The sequence below is a fragment of the Panulirus ornatus genome, chromosome 5 (assembly GCF_036320965.1).
Source record: "Panulirus ornatus isolate Po-2019 chromosome 5, ASM3632096v1, whole genome shotgun sequence".
Taxonomy (NCBI): domain Eukaryota; kingdom Metazoa; phylum Arthropoda; class Malacostraca; order Decapoda; family Palinuridae; genus Panulirus; species Panulirus ornatus.
In genome coordinates this window covers 46067177-46082699 of record NC_092228.1, presented here as the reverse complement: position 1 = coordinate 46082699, position 15523 = coordinate 46067177, and the positions used below count along the sequence as shown (strand labels likewise).

The 15523-nt window shown below is 44.3% G+C and overlaps 1 protein-coding gene across 1 annotated transcript in view; it reads right to left on the bottom strand.

Annotated features, from left to right (window-relative positions):
• The window catches only part of LOC139748814 (roundabout homolog 2-like), a 399946-nt gene that overhangs the window by 39952 nt on the left and 344471 nt on the right, over window positions 1-15523 (bottom strand). Inside the window, exons 6-7 of the mRNA XM_071662244.1 lie at window positions 10313-10828; window positions 7022-7554 (exon numbers count right to left, since the gene is read on the bottom strand). Of these exons, the coding sequence (XP_071518345.1) occupies window positions 7022-7554; window positions 10313-10828 (1049 nt within the window). The remainder of the gene's footprint in view (window positions 1-7021; window positions 7555-10312; window positions 10829-15523) is intronic.

Sequence of the window (15523 nt, the reverse complement as noted above, 5' to 3'; positions counted from 1 at the left end):
AGAAGGATCTATTTGAGGCAACAGAAGGATCTATCATGAGGCAACAGAAGGATCTATATGAAGGCAACAGAAGATCTATCATGAGGCAACAGAAGGATCTATCATGAGGCAACAGAAGGATCTTATGAGGCAACAGAAGATCTATCATGAGGCAACAGAAGGATCTATCATGAGGCAACAGAAGGATCTATCATGAGGCAACAGAAGGATCTATCATGAGCAACAGAAGGATTATCATGGCAACAGAAGGATCTATCATGAGGCAACGAAGGATCATAGAGCAACAGAAGGATCTATCATGAGGCAACAGAAGGATCTATATGAGGCAACAAAGGATCTATCATGAGGCAACAGAAGGAATCTATTATGAGGCAAAAAGAAGGATCTATCATGAGGCAACAGAAGGATCTATATGAGGCAACAGAAGGATCTATCATGAGCAACAGAAGGATCTATTATGAGGCAACAGAAGGATCTATATGAGGCAACAGAAGGATCTATCAGAGGCAACAGAAGGATCTATCATGAGGCAACAGAAGGATCTATCATGAGGAACAGAAGGATTATCATGAGCAACAGAAGGATCTATATGAGGCAACAGAAGGATCTATATGAGGCAACAGAAGGATCTATCATGAGGCAACAGAAGGATCTACATGAGGCAACAGAAGGATCTATCATGAGGCACAGAAGGATCTATCATGAGGCAACAGAAGGATCTATATGGGGCAACAGAAGATCTATCATGAGGCAACAGAAGGATCTATTATGAGGCAACAGAAGATCTATCATGAGGCAACAAAGGATCTATTATGAGGCAACAGAAGATCTATCATGAGGCAACAGAAGGATCTATTATGAGGCAACAGAAGGATCTATCATGAGGCAACAGAAGGATCTATTATGAGGCAACAGAAGGATCTATCATGAGGCAACAGAAGGATCTATTATGAGGCAACAGAAGGATCTATTATGAGGCAACAGAAGGATCTATCATGAGGCAACAAAGGATCTATATGAGGCAACAGAAGATCTATATGAGGCAACAGAAGGATCTATCATGAGGCAACAGAAGATCTATCATGAGGCAACAGAAGGATCTATCATGAGGCAACAGAAGGATCTATATGAGGCAACAGAAGATCTATCATGAGGCAACAGAAGATCTAATGAGGCAACAGAAGGATCTATCATGAGGCAACAGAAGATCTATCAAGAGGCAACAGAAGGATCTATCATGAGCAACAGAAGGATCATCATGAGCAACAGAAGATCTATATGAGGCAACAGAAGGATCTATCATGAGGCAACAGAAGATCTATATAGCAACAGAAGGATCTATCATGAGGCAACAGAGGATCTATCATGAGGCAACGAAGGATCTATTATGAGGCAACAGAAGGATCTACATAGGCAACAAAGGATCATCATGAGGCAACAGAGGACTACATGAGCAACAGAAGATCAATATGAGCAACAAAGGATCTATCATGAGGCAACAGAAGGATCTATCATGAGGCAACAGAGGATCTATCATGAGGCAACAGAAGGATCTATCATGAGGCAACAGAAGATCTATCATGAGGCAACAGAAGATCTATCATGAGCAACAAAGGATCATCATGACAACAGAAGATCATCATGAGGCAACAGAAGGATCTATAGAGGCAACAGAAGGATCTATTATGAGGCAACAGAAGATCTATCATGAGGCAACGAAGGATCTATATGAGGCAACAGAAGGATCTATATGAGGCAACAGAAGGATCTATATGAGGCAACAGAAGGATCAATATGAGGCAACAGAAGGATCTATATGAGCAACAGAAGGATCTATATGAGCAACAGAAGATCATCATGAGCAACAGAAGGATCTATCATGAGGCAACAGAAGATCTATCAGAGGCAACAAAGGATCTATCATGAGGCAACAGAAGGATCTATCATGAGGCAACAGAAGGATCTATCATGAGGCAACAGAAGGACTCTAAAGAGCAACAGAAGGATCTATCATGAGGCAACAGAAGATCTATCATGAGGCAACAGAAGGATCTATCATGAGCAACAGAAGGATCTATATGAGCAACAGAAGGATCTATCATGAGCAACAGAAGGATCATTATGAGGCAACAGAAGGATCTATCATGAGGCAACAGAAGGATCTATTATGAGGCAACAGAAGGATCTATCATGAGCAACAGAAGGATCTATTATGAGGCAACAAAAAGGATCTAATCATGAGGACAAAGGATCTATCAGAGCAACAGAAGATCTATTATGAGGCACAGAAGGATCTATTATGAGGCAACAGAAGGATCTATCATGAGGCAACAGAAGGTCTATTATGAGGCAACAGAAGGATCTATTATGAGGCAACAGAAGGATCTATCATGAGGAACAGAAGATCTATCATGAGGCAACAGAAGGATCTATTATGAGGCAACAGAAGGATCTATCATGAGCAACAGAAGGATCTATTATGAGGCAACAGAAGGATCTTTATGAGGCAACAGAAGGATCTATTATAGGCAACAGAAGGATCTATCATGAGGCAACAGAAGGATCTATCATGAGGCAACAGAAGGATCTATCTGAGGCAACAGAAGGATCTATCATGAGGCAACAGAAGGATCTATCATGAGGCAACAGAAGGATCTACATGAGGCAACAGAAGGATCTATCTGAGGCAACAGAAGGATCTATCATGAGGCAACAGAAGGATCTATTATGAGGCAACAGAAGGATCTATCATGAGGCAACAGAAGGATCTATATGAGGCAACAGAAGGATCTATCATGAGGCAACAGAAGGATCTATTATGAGGCAACAGAAGGATCTATCATGAGCAACAGAAGGATCTATATGAGGCAACAGAAGGATCTATCATGAGGCAACAGAAGGATCTATCTTGAGGCAACAGAAGGATCTATCATGAGGCAACAGAAGGATCTATCATGAGGCAACAGAAGGATCTATCATGAGGCAACAAAGATCTATTATGGCAACAGAAGGATTTCAGGCAACAAAGGATTATATGAGCAAAGAGGTTATTATGAGCAACAGAGGATATATGAGCACAGAAGATTATATGAGGCAACAGAAGGATCTATTGAGGCAACAGAAGGTCTATTATGAGGCAACAGAAGGATCTATATGAGCAACAGAAGGATCTTATGAGGCAACAGAAGGATCTATTATGAGGCAACAGAAGGATCTATAGAGGCAACAGAAGGATCTATATGAGCAACGAAGGATCTATATGAGGCAACAGAAGGATCTATTATGAGGCAACAGAAGGATCTTATGAGGCAACAGAAGTCATATGAGGCAAAAAGGATCTATATGAGGCAACAGAAGGATTATCATGAGGCAACAGAAGATCTATTATGAGCAACAGAAGGATCTATCATGAGGCAACAGAAGGATCTATATGAGGCAACAGAAGGATCTTATGAGGCAACAGAAGGATCTATTATGAGCAACAGAAGGATCTATATGAGGCAACAGAAGGATCTATCATGAGCAACAGAAGGATCTATTATGAGCACAGAAGGATCTATATGAGGCAACAGAGGATCTATATGAGGCAACAGAAGGATTATTATGAGGCAACAGAAGGATCTATTATGAGGCAAAGAAGGATCTTCATGAGGCAACAGAAGGATCTATCATGAGGCAACAGAAGGATCTATTATGAGGCAACAGAAGGATCTATTATGAGGCAACAGAAGGATCTATTATGAGGCAACGAAGGATCTATATGAGCAACAGAAGGATCTATTAGAGCAACAGAAGGATTATTATGAGGCAACAGAAGGATCATCAGAGGCAACAGAGGATCTATCTGAGGCAACAGAAGGATCTATCATGAGGAACAGAAGGATCTATCATGAGCAACAGAAGGATCTATCATGAGGCAACAGAAGGATCTATCTGAGGCAACAGAAGGATCTATCATGAGGCAACAGAAGGATCTATATGAGAACAGAAGGATCTTATGAGGCAACAGAAGGATCTATCATGAGGCAACAGAAGGATCTATCATGAGGCAACAGAAGGATCTATTATGAGGCAACGAAGGTCTATCATGAGACAACAGAAGGATCTATATGAGGCAAAGATCATCATGAGGCAACAGAAGGATATTATGAGGCAAAAAAAGAAGGGATCTATTATGAGGCAACAGAAGGATCTATATGGCAACAGAAGGATCTATATGAGCAACAGAAGGATCTATCATGGAACAGAAGGATCTATCATGAGGCAACAGAAGGATCTATTATGAGGCAAACAGAAGGATCTATCATGAGGCAACAGAAGGATCTATCATGAGGCAACAGAAGGATCTATTATGAGGCACAGAAGGATCTATTATGAGGCAACAGAAGGATCTATATGAGGCAACAGAAGGATCTATCATAGAGGCAACAGAAGGATCTATTATGAGGCAACAGAAGGATCTATCATGAGGCAACAGAAGGATCTATTATGAGGCAACAGAAGGATCTAATGAGGCAACAGAAGGATCTATTATGAGGCAACAGAAGGATCTATCATGAGCAACAGAAGGATCTATCATGAGGCAACAGAAGGATCTATAATGAGGCAACAGAAGGATCTATATGAGGCAACAGAAGGATCTATCATGAGGCAACAGAAGGATCTATCATGAGACAACAGAAGGATCTATTATGAGGCAACAGAAGGATCTATCATGAGACAACAGAAGGATCTATTATGAGGCAACAGAAGGATCTATCATGAGACAACAGAAGGATCTATCATGAGGCAACAGAAGGATCTATCATGAGGCAACAGAAGGATCTATCATGAGACAACAGAAGGATCTATTATGAGGCAACAGAAGGATCTATCATGAGACAACAGAAGGATCTATTATGAGGCAACAGAAGGATCTATCATGAGACAACAGAAGGATCTATCATGAGGCAACAGAAGGATCTATCATGAGGCAACAGAAGGATCTATCATGAGGCAACAGAAGGATCTATTATGAGGCAACAGAAGGATCTATCATGAGGCAACAGAAGGATCTATCATGAGACAACAGAAGGATCTATTATGAGGCAACAGAAGGATCTATCATGAGACAACAGAAGGATCTATCATGAGGCAACAGAAGGATCTATCATGAGGCAACAGAAGGATCTATCATGAGGCAACAGAAGGATCTATCATGAGACAACAGAAGGATCTATCATGAGGCAACAGAAGGATCTATCATGAGGCAACAGAAGGATCTATCATGAGGCAACAGAAGGATCTATCATGAGGCAACAGAAGGATCTATTATGAGGCAACAGAAGGATCTATCATGAGGCAACAGAAGGATCTATTATGAGGCAACAGAAGGATCTATCATGAGGCAACAGAAGGATCTATCATGAGGCAACAGAAGGATCTATCATGAGGCAACAGAAGGATCTATCATGAGACAACAGAAGGATCTATCATGAGGCAACAGAAGGATCTATTATGAGGCAACAGAAGGATCTATCATGAGGCAACAGAAGGATCTATCATGAGGCAACAGAAGGATCTATCATGAGGCAACAGAAGGATCTATCATGAGACAACAGAAGGATCTATCATGAGGCAACAGAAGGATCTATCATGAGGCAACAGAAGGATCTATCATGAGGCAACAGAAGGATCTATCATGAGACAACAGAAGGATCTATCATGAGGCAACAGAAGGATCTATCATGAGACAACAGAAGGATCTATCATAAGGCAACAGAAGGATCTATTATGAGGCAACAGAAGGATCTATCATGAGGCAACAGAAGGATCTATTATGAGGCAACAGAAGGATCTATCATGAGGCAACAGAAGGATCTATCATGAGGCAACAGAAGGATCTATCATGAGGCAACAGAAGGATCTATCATGAGGCAACAGAAGGATCTATCATGAGGCAACAGAAGGATCTATCATGAGGCAACAGAAGGATCTATCATGAGACAACAGAAGGATCTATCATGAGGCAACAGAAGGATCTATCATGAGACAACAGAAGGATCTATCATAAGGCAACAGAAGGATCTATCATGAGGTAACAGAAGGATCTATCATGAGACAACAGAAGGATCTATTACGAGACAACAGAAGGATCTATCATAAGGCAACAGAAGGATCTATCATGAGACAACAGAAGGATGTATCATGAGGCAACAGAAGGATCTATCATGAGGCAACAGAAGGATCTATCATGAGGCAACAGAAGGATCTATCATGAGGCAACAGAAGGATCTATCATGAGGCAACAGAAGGATCTATCATGAGACAACAGAAGGATCTATCATGAGGCAACAGAAGGATCTATCATGAGGCAACAGAAGGATCTATCATGAGGCAACAGAAGGATCTATCTTGAGGCAACAGAAGGATCTATCATGAGGCAACAGAAGGATCTATCATGAGGCAACAGAAGGATCTATTATGAGGCAACAGAAGGATCTATCATGAGGCAACAGAAGGATCTATCATGAGACAACAGAAGGATCTATTATGAGGCAACAGAAGGATCTATCATGAGACAACAGAAGGATCTATCATGAGGCAACAGAAGGATCTATCATGAGGCAACAGAAGGATCTATCATGAGGCAACAGAAGGATCTATAATGAGGCAACAGAAGGATCTATTATGAGGCAACAGAAGGATCTATCATGAGGCAACAGAAGGATCTATCATGAGGCAACGGAAGGATCTATCATGAGGCAACAGAAGGAGCTATCATGAGGCAACAGAAGGATCTATCATGAGACAACAGAAGGATCTATCATGAGGCAACAGAAGGATCTATCATGAGGCAACAGAAGGATCTATCATGAGGCAACAGAAGGATCTATCATGAAGCAACAGAAGGATCTATCATGAGGCAACAGAAGGATCTATCATGAGGCAACAGAAGGATCTACCATGAGGCAACAGAAGGATCTATCATGAGGCAACAGAAGGATCTATCATGAGGCAACAGAAGGATGTGTGTCCTCACCTGCCACAGGATCTTGGCGGAGGCCTGGCCGGTGGGCGCTGCGTCCTGCAGGACGACCCTGGCTTCCTGCAAGCCCTGGTCCTCCTCATCGCCTCTCACCCACCCTCCGCCCACGCCCACCTCGGCGATCCCCGAGGGCTCGGACACCCCGTGGGCGTTGTGGGCGCGGACGGCGACGCCGTAGGTCCTGGCCGGGTCCAGGGGCGTCAGGGTGAAGGACGTGCGTCGGAGGTGGGCGGCAGCCACTGTCCACGCCGCCCCTGAGTTGCTGTAGTACTCGAGGGTGTAGCCGGTCACGGGCGAGGCGCCCTGCCTGCCCGGCGGTGACCACTCCACCACGGCGGCGGTCCCGTTGTTCGAGCGGACCGTCGGGGTCGCGGGGGGGCGCGGGGCGGTGTCGGGGTCGGGGGCGCGGATGAACACCACGTCCGGGTCGGTGGCCGAAGCCACGGTCAAGGTGGCGCGGGCTTCCGTCACGCCCCTGGTGGATGAGGCGACGCAGGCGTACTGACCCCCGTCCTCAGCCGCCAACTCTGTCAACCAGCAGTTAACATGTTAATTTGGTCGAAGAAAAGAGGGGGTGAAAATTTAACGGGTGGGGGTAGAAATTTAACTGTCGGGGGTGGAAATTTAACTGGTGGGGGTAGAAATTTAATTGTCGGGGGTGGAAATCTAACTGTCGGGGGTGGAAATTTAACTGGTGTGGGTAGAAATTTAACAGTCGGGGTGGAAATTTAACTGGTAGGGGGTAGAAATTTAACTGTTGGGGCAGAAATTTAACTGGTAGAGGGTAGAAATTTAACTGTTGGGGTGGAAACGTAACTGGTCGAGAAGGAAATTTAACTAGTGAAGGTGGAAATTTACTGGTGAGGGGAGGACGTTTAACTCGTGGGGTGTAAATTTAACAAAAGAGTGTACAGAAATTTCACAAACATTGGTAGGGTGTATGTTTAACAAAACATCAGTGGGAGATGTAAACTTAACAAGACATTCATGGGGGTGTAAATTCAACAAGACGTTCGTGGGGGTAAAAATCTAACAAAGATTTGTGAGTACGCAAAGAAAACGGGAGATTGATAAGGGTGTAGTTTTAAGTAAGAGACTAATAGGCATGTAAATTTAACAAAATGAGGCGAAAATTTAACAAAGATTGTTGTGGGCATACTTACGAAGAAAACGGAGTGTATATCTAACAGAAGGTTAGGAGATATCAATTTAACATATTTCAAGAAATAACGTTAAGAAGACACTAGTAGAGTGGTAAAATTAACAAGATTGGTGGTGGTGGAAATTTAACAGGAGATAGATGATCCATCACAAGTTTAACGAGAGATTTGTGGTGTACATTTAACAAGTGGTTGGTGGTGGTATTAATGTAACGACAGACACGTGGGATATAAATTTAACAAGGGTGGTATTACAAATCTAATATGAATTTGATGAGTTATAAATTTAACAAAGAACTGGTGGTGGTGCAGGTTTAACACGGGGTAGGGAAGGAATAGAATTAACAAGATTGTTAGGAGACAAATTTAACAAGAGATTGACGTGGGATGAAAGACTCAATGAGATGGGATTCGAATCATCACATTTAACATTGGTGATGAATCTAACAATGTTAATAATGTAGGTCTGCACTGCAAGGACAGATACAATTTAACTCTTCAATGTGTCTCATGTGAATTAACATTAAAGGCCACGCACTTAAATGGCCTTAGGAATTCTGTCCAAGTTATTAAAAAGAGAGAGTTCTACACTCTTTAACACACTCTATCACCAGTAGAGTTCCACACACTCTAACACTCTCTACCACCAGTAGAGTTCCACACACTCTAACGCTCTCTACCACCAGTAGAGTTCCACACACTCTAACACTCTCTACCACCAGTAGAGTTCCACACACTCCAACACACTCTACCACCAGTAGAGTTCCACACACTCCAACACTCTCTAGCACCAGTAGAGTGCGTTGGTAAATAGAGTTCCACACACTCCAACACTCTCTAGCACCAGTAGAGTTCCACACACTCTAACACTCTCTACCACCAGTAGAGTTCCACACACTCCAGCACTGTCTACCACCAGTAGAGTTCCACACACACTCCAGCACTCTCTACCAACAGTAGAGTTCCACACACACTCCAACACTCTCTACCACCAGTAGAGTTCCACACACTTCAACACTCTCTACCACCAGTAGAGTTCCACACACACTCCAACACTCTCTATCACCAGTAGAGTTCCACACACACTCCAACACTCTCTACCACCAGTAGAGTTCCACACACACTCCAACACTCTCTACCACCAGTAGAGTTCCACACACACTCCAACACTCTCTACCACCAGTAGAGTTCCACACACACTCCAACACTCTCTACCACCAGTAGAGTTCCACACACACTCCAACACTCTCTACCACCAGTAGAGTTCCACACACTCCAACACTCTCTACCACCAGTAGAGTTCCACACACTCTACCACCAGTAGAGTTCCACACACTCCAACACTCTCTAGCACCAGTAGAGTGCGTTGGTAAATAGAGTTCCACACACTCCAACACTCTCTAGCACCAGTAGAGTTCCACACACTCTAACACTCTCTACCACCAGTAGAGTTCCACACACTCCAACACTCTCTACCACCAGTAGAGTTCCACACACTCCAGCACTGTCTACCACCAGTAGAGTTCCACACACACTCCAACACTTTCTAGCACCAGTAGAGTGCGTTAAACAGTTCCACACACACTCCAACACTCTCTAGCACGAGTAGACTGCCACACTCTCTAGCACCAGTAGAGTGCGTTAAACAGTTCCACACACACTCCAACACTCTCTAGCACCAGTAGAGTGCGTTAAACAGTTCCACACACACTCCAACACTCTCTAGCACGAGTAGACTTCCACACTCTCTAGCACCAGTAGAGTGCGTTAAACAGTTCCACACACACTCCAACACTCTCTAGCACCAGTAGAGTGCGTTAAACAGTTCCACACACACTCCAACACTCTCTAGCACGAGTAGACTTCCACACTCTCTAGCACCAGTAGAGTGCGTGGTAAATAAAGTTCCACACACTCCAACACTCTCTAGCACCAGTAGAGTTCCACACACTCTAGCACCAGTAGAGTGCGTTAAACAGTTCCACACACACTCCAACACTCTCTAGCACCAGTAGAGTTCCACACACTCTCCAACACTCTCTACCACCAGTAGAGTTCCACACACTCCAACAATTTCTAGCACCAGTAGAGTGCGTGGTAAGTGCGTGGGGTGTGCGTGCCTCACCGTCAATGGTCAAGGTGTTATCAGGGAGGAGTGACCTGCGGTGGGTGGAGGTCACAAGCCTCCCGTTGTGTCTCCAGGTCACCGTGGGGAGGGGCGACCCCCACACACGGCAGGTCATGGCCGCGTGACCTCTGATGGGCAGCGTCTGATTGGTGGGCGCCACGGAGATGATGGGCGGCGGGAGGAGGTGGGCCGGCCTCACCCGCACCCCGACCCGGGTCATGACCCCTCCGGCGCTGTTGACCCCGCCGCAGACGTAGCGCCCGGAGTTGTGCCTCGCCGCGCGGCTCACGGAGTAGGTCAGCTTCACGCCCTCCAGGCCCTCTTGCTCCTCCCCTTCGACGCCTCCTACGGTAGGGGCCATGGGCGTGCGGGAGGCCGGGAGGATGGTCTGCGATCCCTCGCGGGTCCAGTAGACCAAAGGGACTGGGAACCCCTGCACGGCGCAGACCAGCAGAAGGGCGGCGCCCTCCTCGACCTCCACGTCACCAGGGACTTCCACCACGCGAGGCGCAGCTGTGAGGAGACGGAGCCAAGAACACAACTTAGGGGGACGGACACAAAAAATGAGAAAAATCCACAAAAACATCCAAAAACTTATACAGATATCCCTATTATTGAGAAAATTGGCCAAAAAAAATCCAAAAACTCATAAAAATATCCATATAATTGGGAAAATAGGCCAAAAAAATCCAAAAACTCATAAAATTATCCATATAATTGGGAAAATAGGCCAAAAAATCTAAAAATTCATATAAATATCCATATAATTGGGAAAATAGGCCAAAAAATCTATAAACTCATAAAATTATCCATATAATTGGGAAAATAGGCCAAAAAAATCTATAAACTCATAAAATCATCCATATAATTGGGAAAATAGGCCAAAAAAATCCAAAAACTTATAAAAATATCCCTCTAAGTGGGAAAATAGGTCAAAAAAGTGATCAAAATCATGATTTCGCCAATGAAAGGGAAAATGGGATAAGAGACAACAAAACTTGTAATATTTACCAATAAATGGGAAAAATTCACAAAAAAAGAGGGGTAACAGTCGTAAATTTCATCATTCATGAAAAATTCATCTAAAAATTCAAAGACAAAAACATACGTAAATTTTCACCGGGAAATTGGTTCAATATATTTTCTTTTGTAAGTGATGGAAAAAATACAGAAAGTAGTGAACAACCCAAACTATTTTCTAAACAGGAGTAAAAACAGAAAGAACCTGCAATAAATAAATTTATGGAAAAAGAATAATTAGATTTCACTTTACTATTCCTCTCTCTAAAAATTGTTGAATAAAAGTCTTAAAAATCTGGTTCTAATCGATGGAAACATAACGCGTTTGATTTGAATAAAATTCGGCAAATAATCTCAGAAAAACACAAATTAAATTAAATTTTAATTTTATATAGTTATAAGAAATTATAAAAATCTAGAAAAAAAATTTGGTGGGAAATTGTCAAACACTAATACTATAAATTTTATAAAAATCCATATACAAGAAAACTACCCATGAGTAATTTCTTGACGGTTAGATAAGACAGCGGGGTAGATAAGACAGCGGGGTAGATAAGACAGCGGGGTAGATAAGACAGCGGGGTAGATAAGACAGCGGGGTAGATAAGACAGCGGGGTAGATAAGACAGCGGGGTAGATAAGACAGCGGGGTAGATAAGACAGCGGGGTAGATAAGACAGCGGGGTAGATAAGACAGCGGGGTAGATAAGACAGCGGGGTAGATAAGACAGCGGGGTAGATAAGACAGCGGGGTAGATAAGACAGCGGGGTAGATAAGACAGCGGGGTAGATAAGACAGCGGGGTAGATAAGACAGCGGGGTAGATAAGACAGCGGGGTAGATAAGACAGCGGGGTAGATAAGACAGCGGGGTAGATAAGACAGCGGGGTAGATAAGACAGCGGGGTAGATAAGACAGCGGGGTAGATAAGACAGCGGGGTAGATAAGACAGCGGGGTAGATAAGACAGCGGGGTAGATAAGACAGCGGGGTAGATAAGACAGCGGGGTAGATAAGACAGCGGGGTAGATAAGACAGCGGGGTAGATAAGACAGCGGGGTAGATAAGACAGCGGGGTAGATAAGACAGCGGGGTAGATAAGACAGCGGGGTAGATAAGACAGCGGGGTAGATAAGACAGCGGGGTAGATAAGACAGCGGGGTAGATAAGACAGCGGGGTAGATAAGACAGCGGGGTAGATAAGACAGCGGGGTAGATAAGACAGCGGGGTAGATAAGACAGCGGGGTAGATAAGACAGCGGGGTAGATAAGACAGCGGGGTAGATAAGACAGCGGGGTAGATAAGACAGCGGGGTAGATAAGACAGCGGGGTAGATAAGACAGCGGGGTAGATAAGACAGCGGGGTAGATAAGACAGCGGGGTAGATAAGACAGCGGGGTAGATAAGACAGCGGGGTAGATAAGACAGCGGGGTAGATAAGACAGCGGGGTAGATAAGACAGCGGGGTAGATAAGACAGCGGGGTAGATAAGACAGCGGGGTAGATAAGACAGCGGGGTAGATAAGACAGCGGGGTAGATAAGACAGCGGGGTAGATAAGACAGCGGGGTAGATAAGACAGCGGGGTAGATAAGACAGCGGGGTAGATAAGACAGCGGGGTAGATAAGACAGCGGGGTAGATAAGACAGCGGGGTAGATAAGACAGCGGGGTAGATAAGACAGCGGGGTAGATAAGACAGCGGGGTAGATAAGACAGCGGGGTAGATAAGACAGCGGGGTAGATAAGACAGCGGGGTAGATAAGACAGCGGGGTAGATAAGACAGCGGGGTAGATAAGACAGCGGGGTAGATAAGACAGCGGGGTAGATAAGACAGCGGGGTAGATAAGACAGCGGGGTAGATAAGACAGCGGGGTAGATAAGACAGCGGGGTAGATAAGACAGCGGGGTAGATAAGACAGCGGGGTAGATAAGACAGCGGGGTAGATAAGACAGCGGGGTAGATAAGACAGCGGGGTAGATAAGACAGCGGGGTAGATAAGACAGCGGGGTAGATAAGACAGCGGGGTAGATAAGACAGCGGGGTAGATAAGACAGCGGGGTAGATAAGACAGCGGGGTAGATAAGACAGCGGGGTAGATAAGACAGCGGGGTAGATAAGACAGCGGGGTAGATAAGACAGCGGGGTAGATAAGACAGCGGGGTAGATAAGACAGCGGGGTAGATAAGACAGCGGGGTAGATAAGACAGCGGGGTAGATAAGACAGCGGGGTAGATAAGACAGCGGGGTAGATAAGACAGCGGGGTAGATAAGACAGCGGGGTAGATAAGACAGCGGGGTAGATAAGACAGCGGGGTAGATAAGACAGCGGGGTAGATAAGACAGCGGGGTAGATAAGACAGCGGGGTAGATAAGACAGCGGGGTAGATAAGACAGCGGGGTAGATAAGACAGCGGGGTAGATAAGACAGCGGGGTAGATAAGACAGCGGGGTAGATAAGACAGCGGGGTAGATAAGACAGCGGGGTAGATAAGACAGCGGGGTAGATAAGACAGCGGGGTAGATAAGACAGCGGGGTAGATAAGACAGCGGGGTAGATAAGACAGCGGGGTAGATAAGACAGCGGGGTAGATAAGACAGCGGGGTAGATAAGACAGCGGGGTAGATAAGACAGCGGGGTAGATAAGACAGCGGGGTAGATAAGACAGCGGGGTAGATAAGACAGCGGGGTAGATAAGACAGCGGGGTAGATAAGACAGCGGGGTAGATAAGACAGCGGGGTAGATAAGACAGCGGGGTAGATAAGACAGCGGGGTAGATAAGACAGCGGGGTAGATAAGACAGCGGGGTAGATAAGACAGCGGGGTAGATAAGACAGCGGGGTAGATAAGACAGCGGGGTAGATAAGACAGCGGGGTAGATAAGACAGCGGGGTAGATAAGACAGCGGGGTAGATAAGACAGCGGGGTAGATAAGACAGCGGGGTAGATAAGACAGCGGGGTAGATAAGACAGCGGGGTAGATAAGACAGCGGGGTAGATAAGACAGCGGGGTAGATAAGACAGCGGGGTAGATAAGACAGCGGGGTAGATAAGACAGCGGGGTAGATAAGACAGCGGGGTAGATAAGACAGCGGGGTAGATAAGACAGCGGGGTAGATAAGACAGCGGGGTAGATAAGACAGCGGGGTAGATAAGACAGCGGGGTAGATAAGACAGCGGGGTAGATAAGACAGCGGGGTAGATAAGACAGCGGGGTAGATAAGACAGCGGGGTAGATAAGACAGCGGGGTAGATAAGACAGCGGGGTAGATAAGACAGCGGGGTAGATAAGACAGCGGGGTAGATAAGACAGCGGGGTAGATAAGACAGCGGGGTAGATAAGACAGCGGGGTAGATAAGACAGCGGGGTAGATAAGACAGCGGGGTAGATAAGACAGCGGGGTAGATAAGACAGCGGGGTAGATAAGACAGCGGGGTAGATAAGACAGCGGGGTAGATAAGACAGCGGGGTAGATAAGACAGCGGGGTAGATAAGACAGCGGGGTAGATAAGACAGCGGGGTAGATAAGACAGCGGGGTAGATAAGACAGCGGGGTAGATAAGACAGCGGGGTAGATAAGACAGCGGGGTAGATAAGACAGCGGGGTAGATAAGACAGCGGGGTAGATAAGACAGCGGGGTAGATAAGACAGCGGGGTAGATAAGACAGCGGGGTAGATAAGACAGCGGGGTAGATAAGACAGCGGGGTAGATAAGACAGCGGGGTAGATAAGACAGCGGGGTAGATAAGACAGCGGGGTACCGGGGAGATTAGATGGTTAGCATTATCAATAATAATAATAATAATAATAATAATAATAATAATAATAATAATAATAATAATAATAATAATAATAATAATAATAATAATAATAATAATAATAATAATAATAATAATAATAATAATAATAATAATAATAATAATAATAATAATAATAATAATAATAATAATAATAATAATAATAATAATAATAATAATAATAATAATAATAATAATAATAATAATAATAATAATAATAATAATAATAATAATAATAATAATAATATTATTATTAACATTATTATTATTTCTATCATTAATAATAATAATGTTATTATCATTTATATTATTATTATCATTATTATCAATATTATTGTCATTATTATTATTACTATTATTAATATTATTATCATTGTCATTATTATT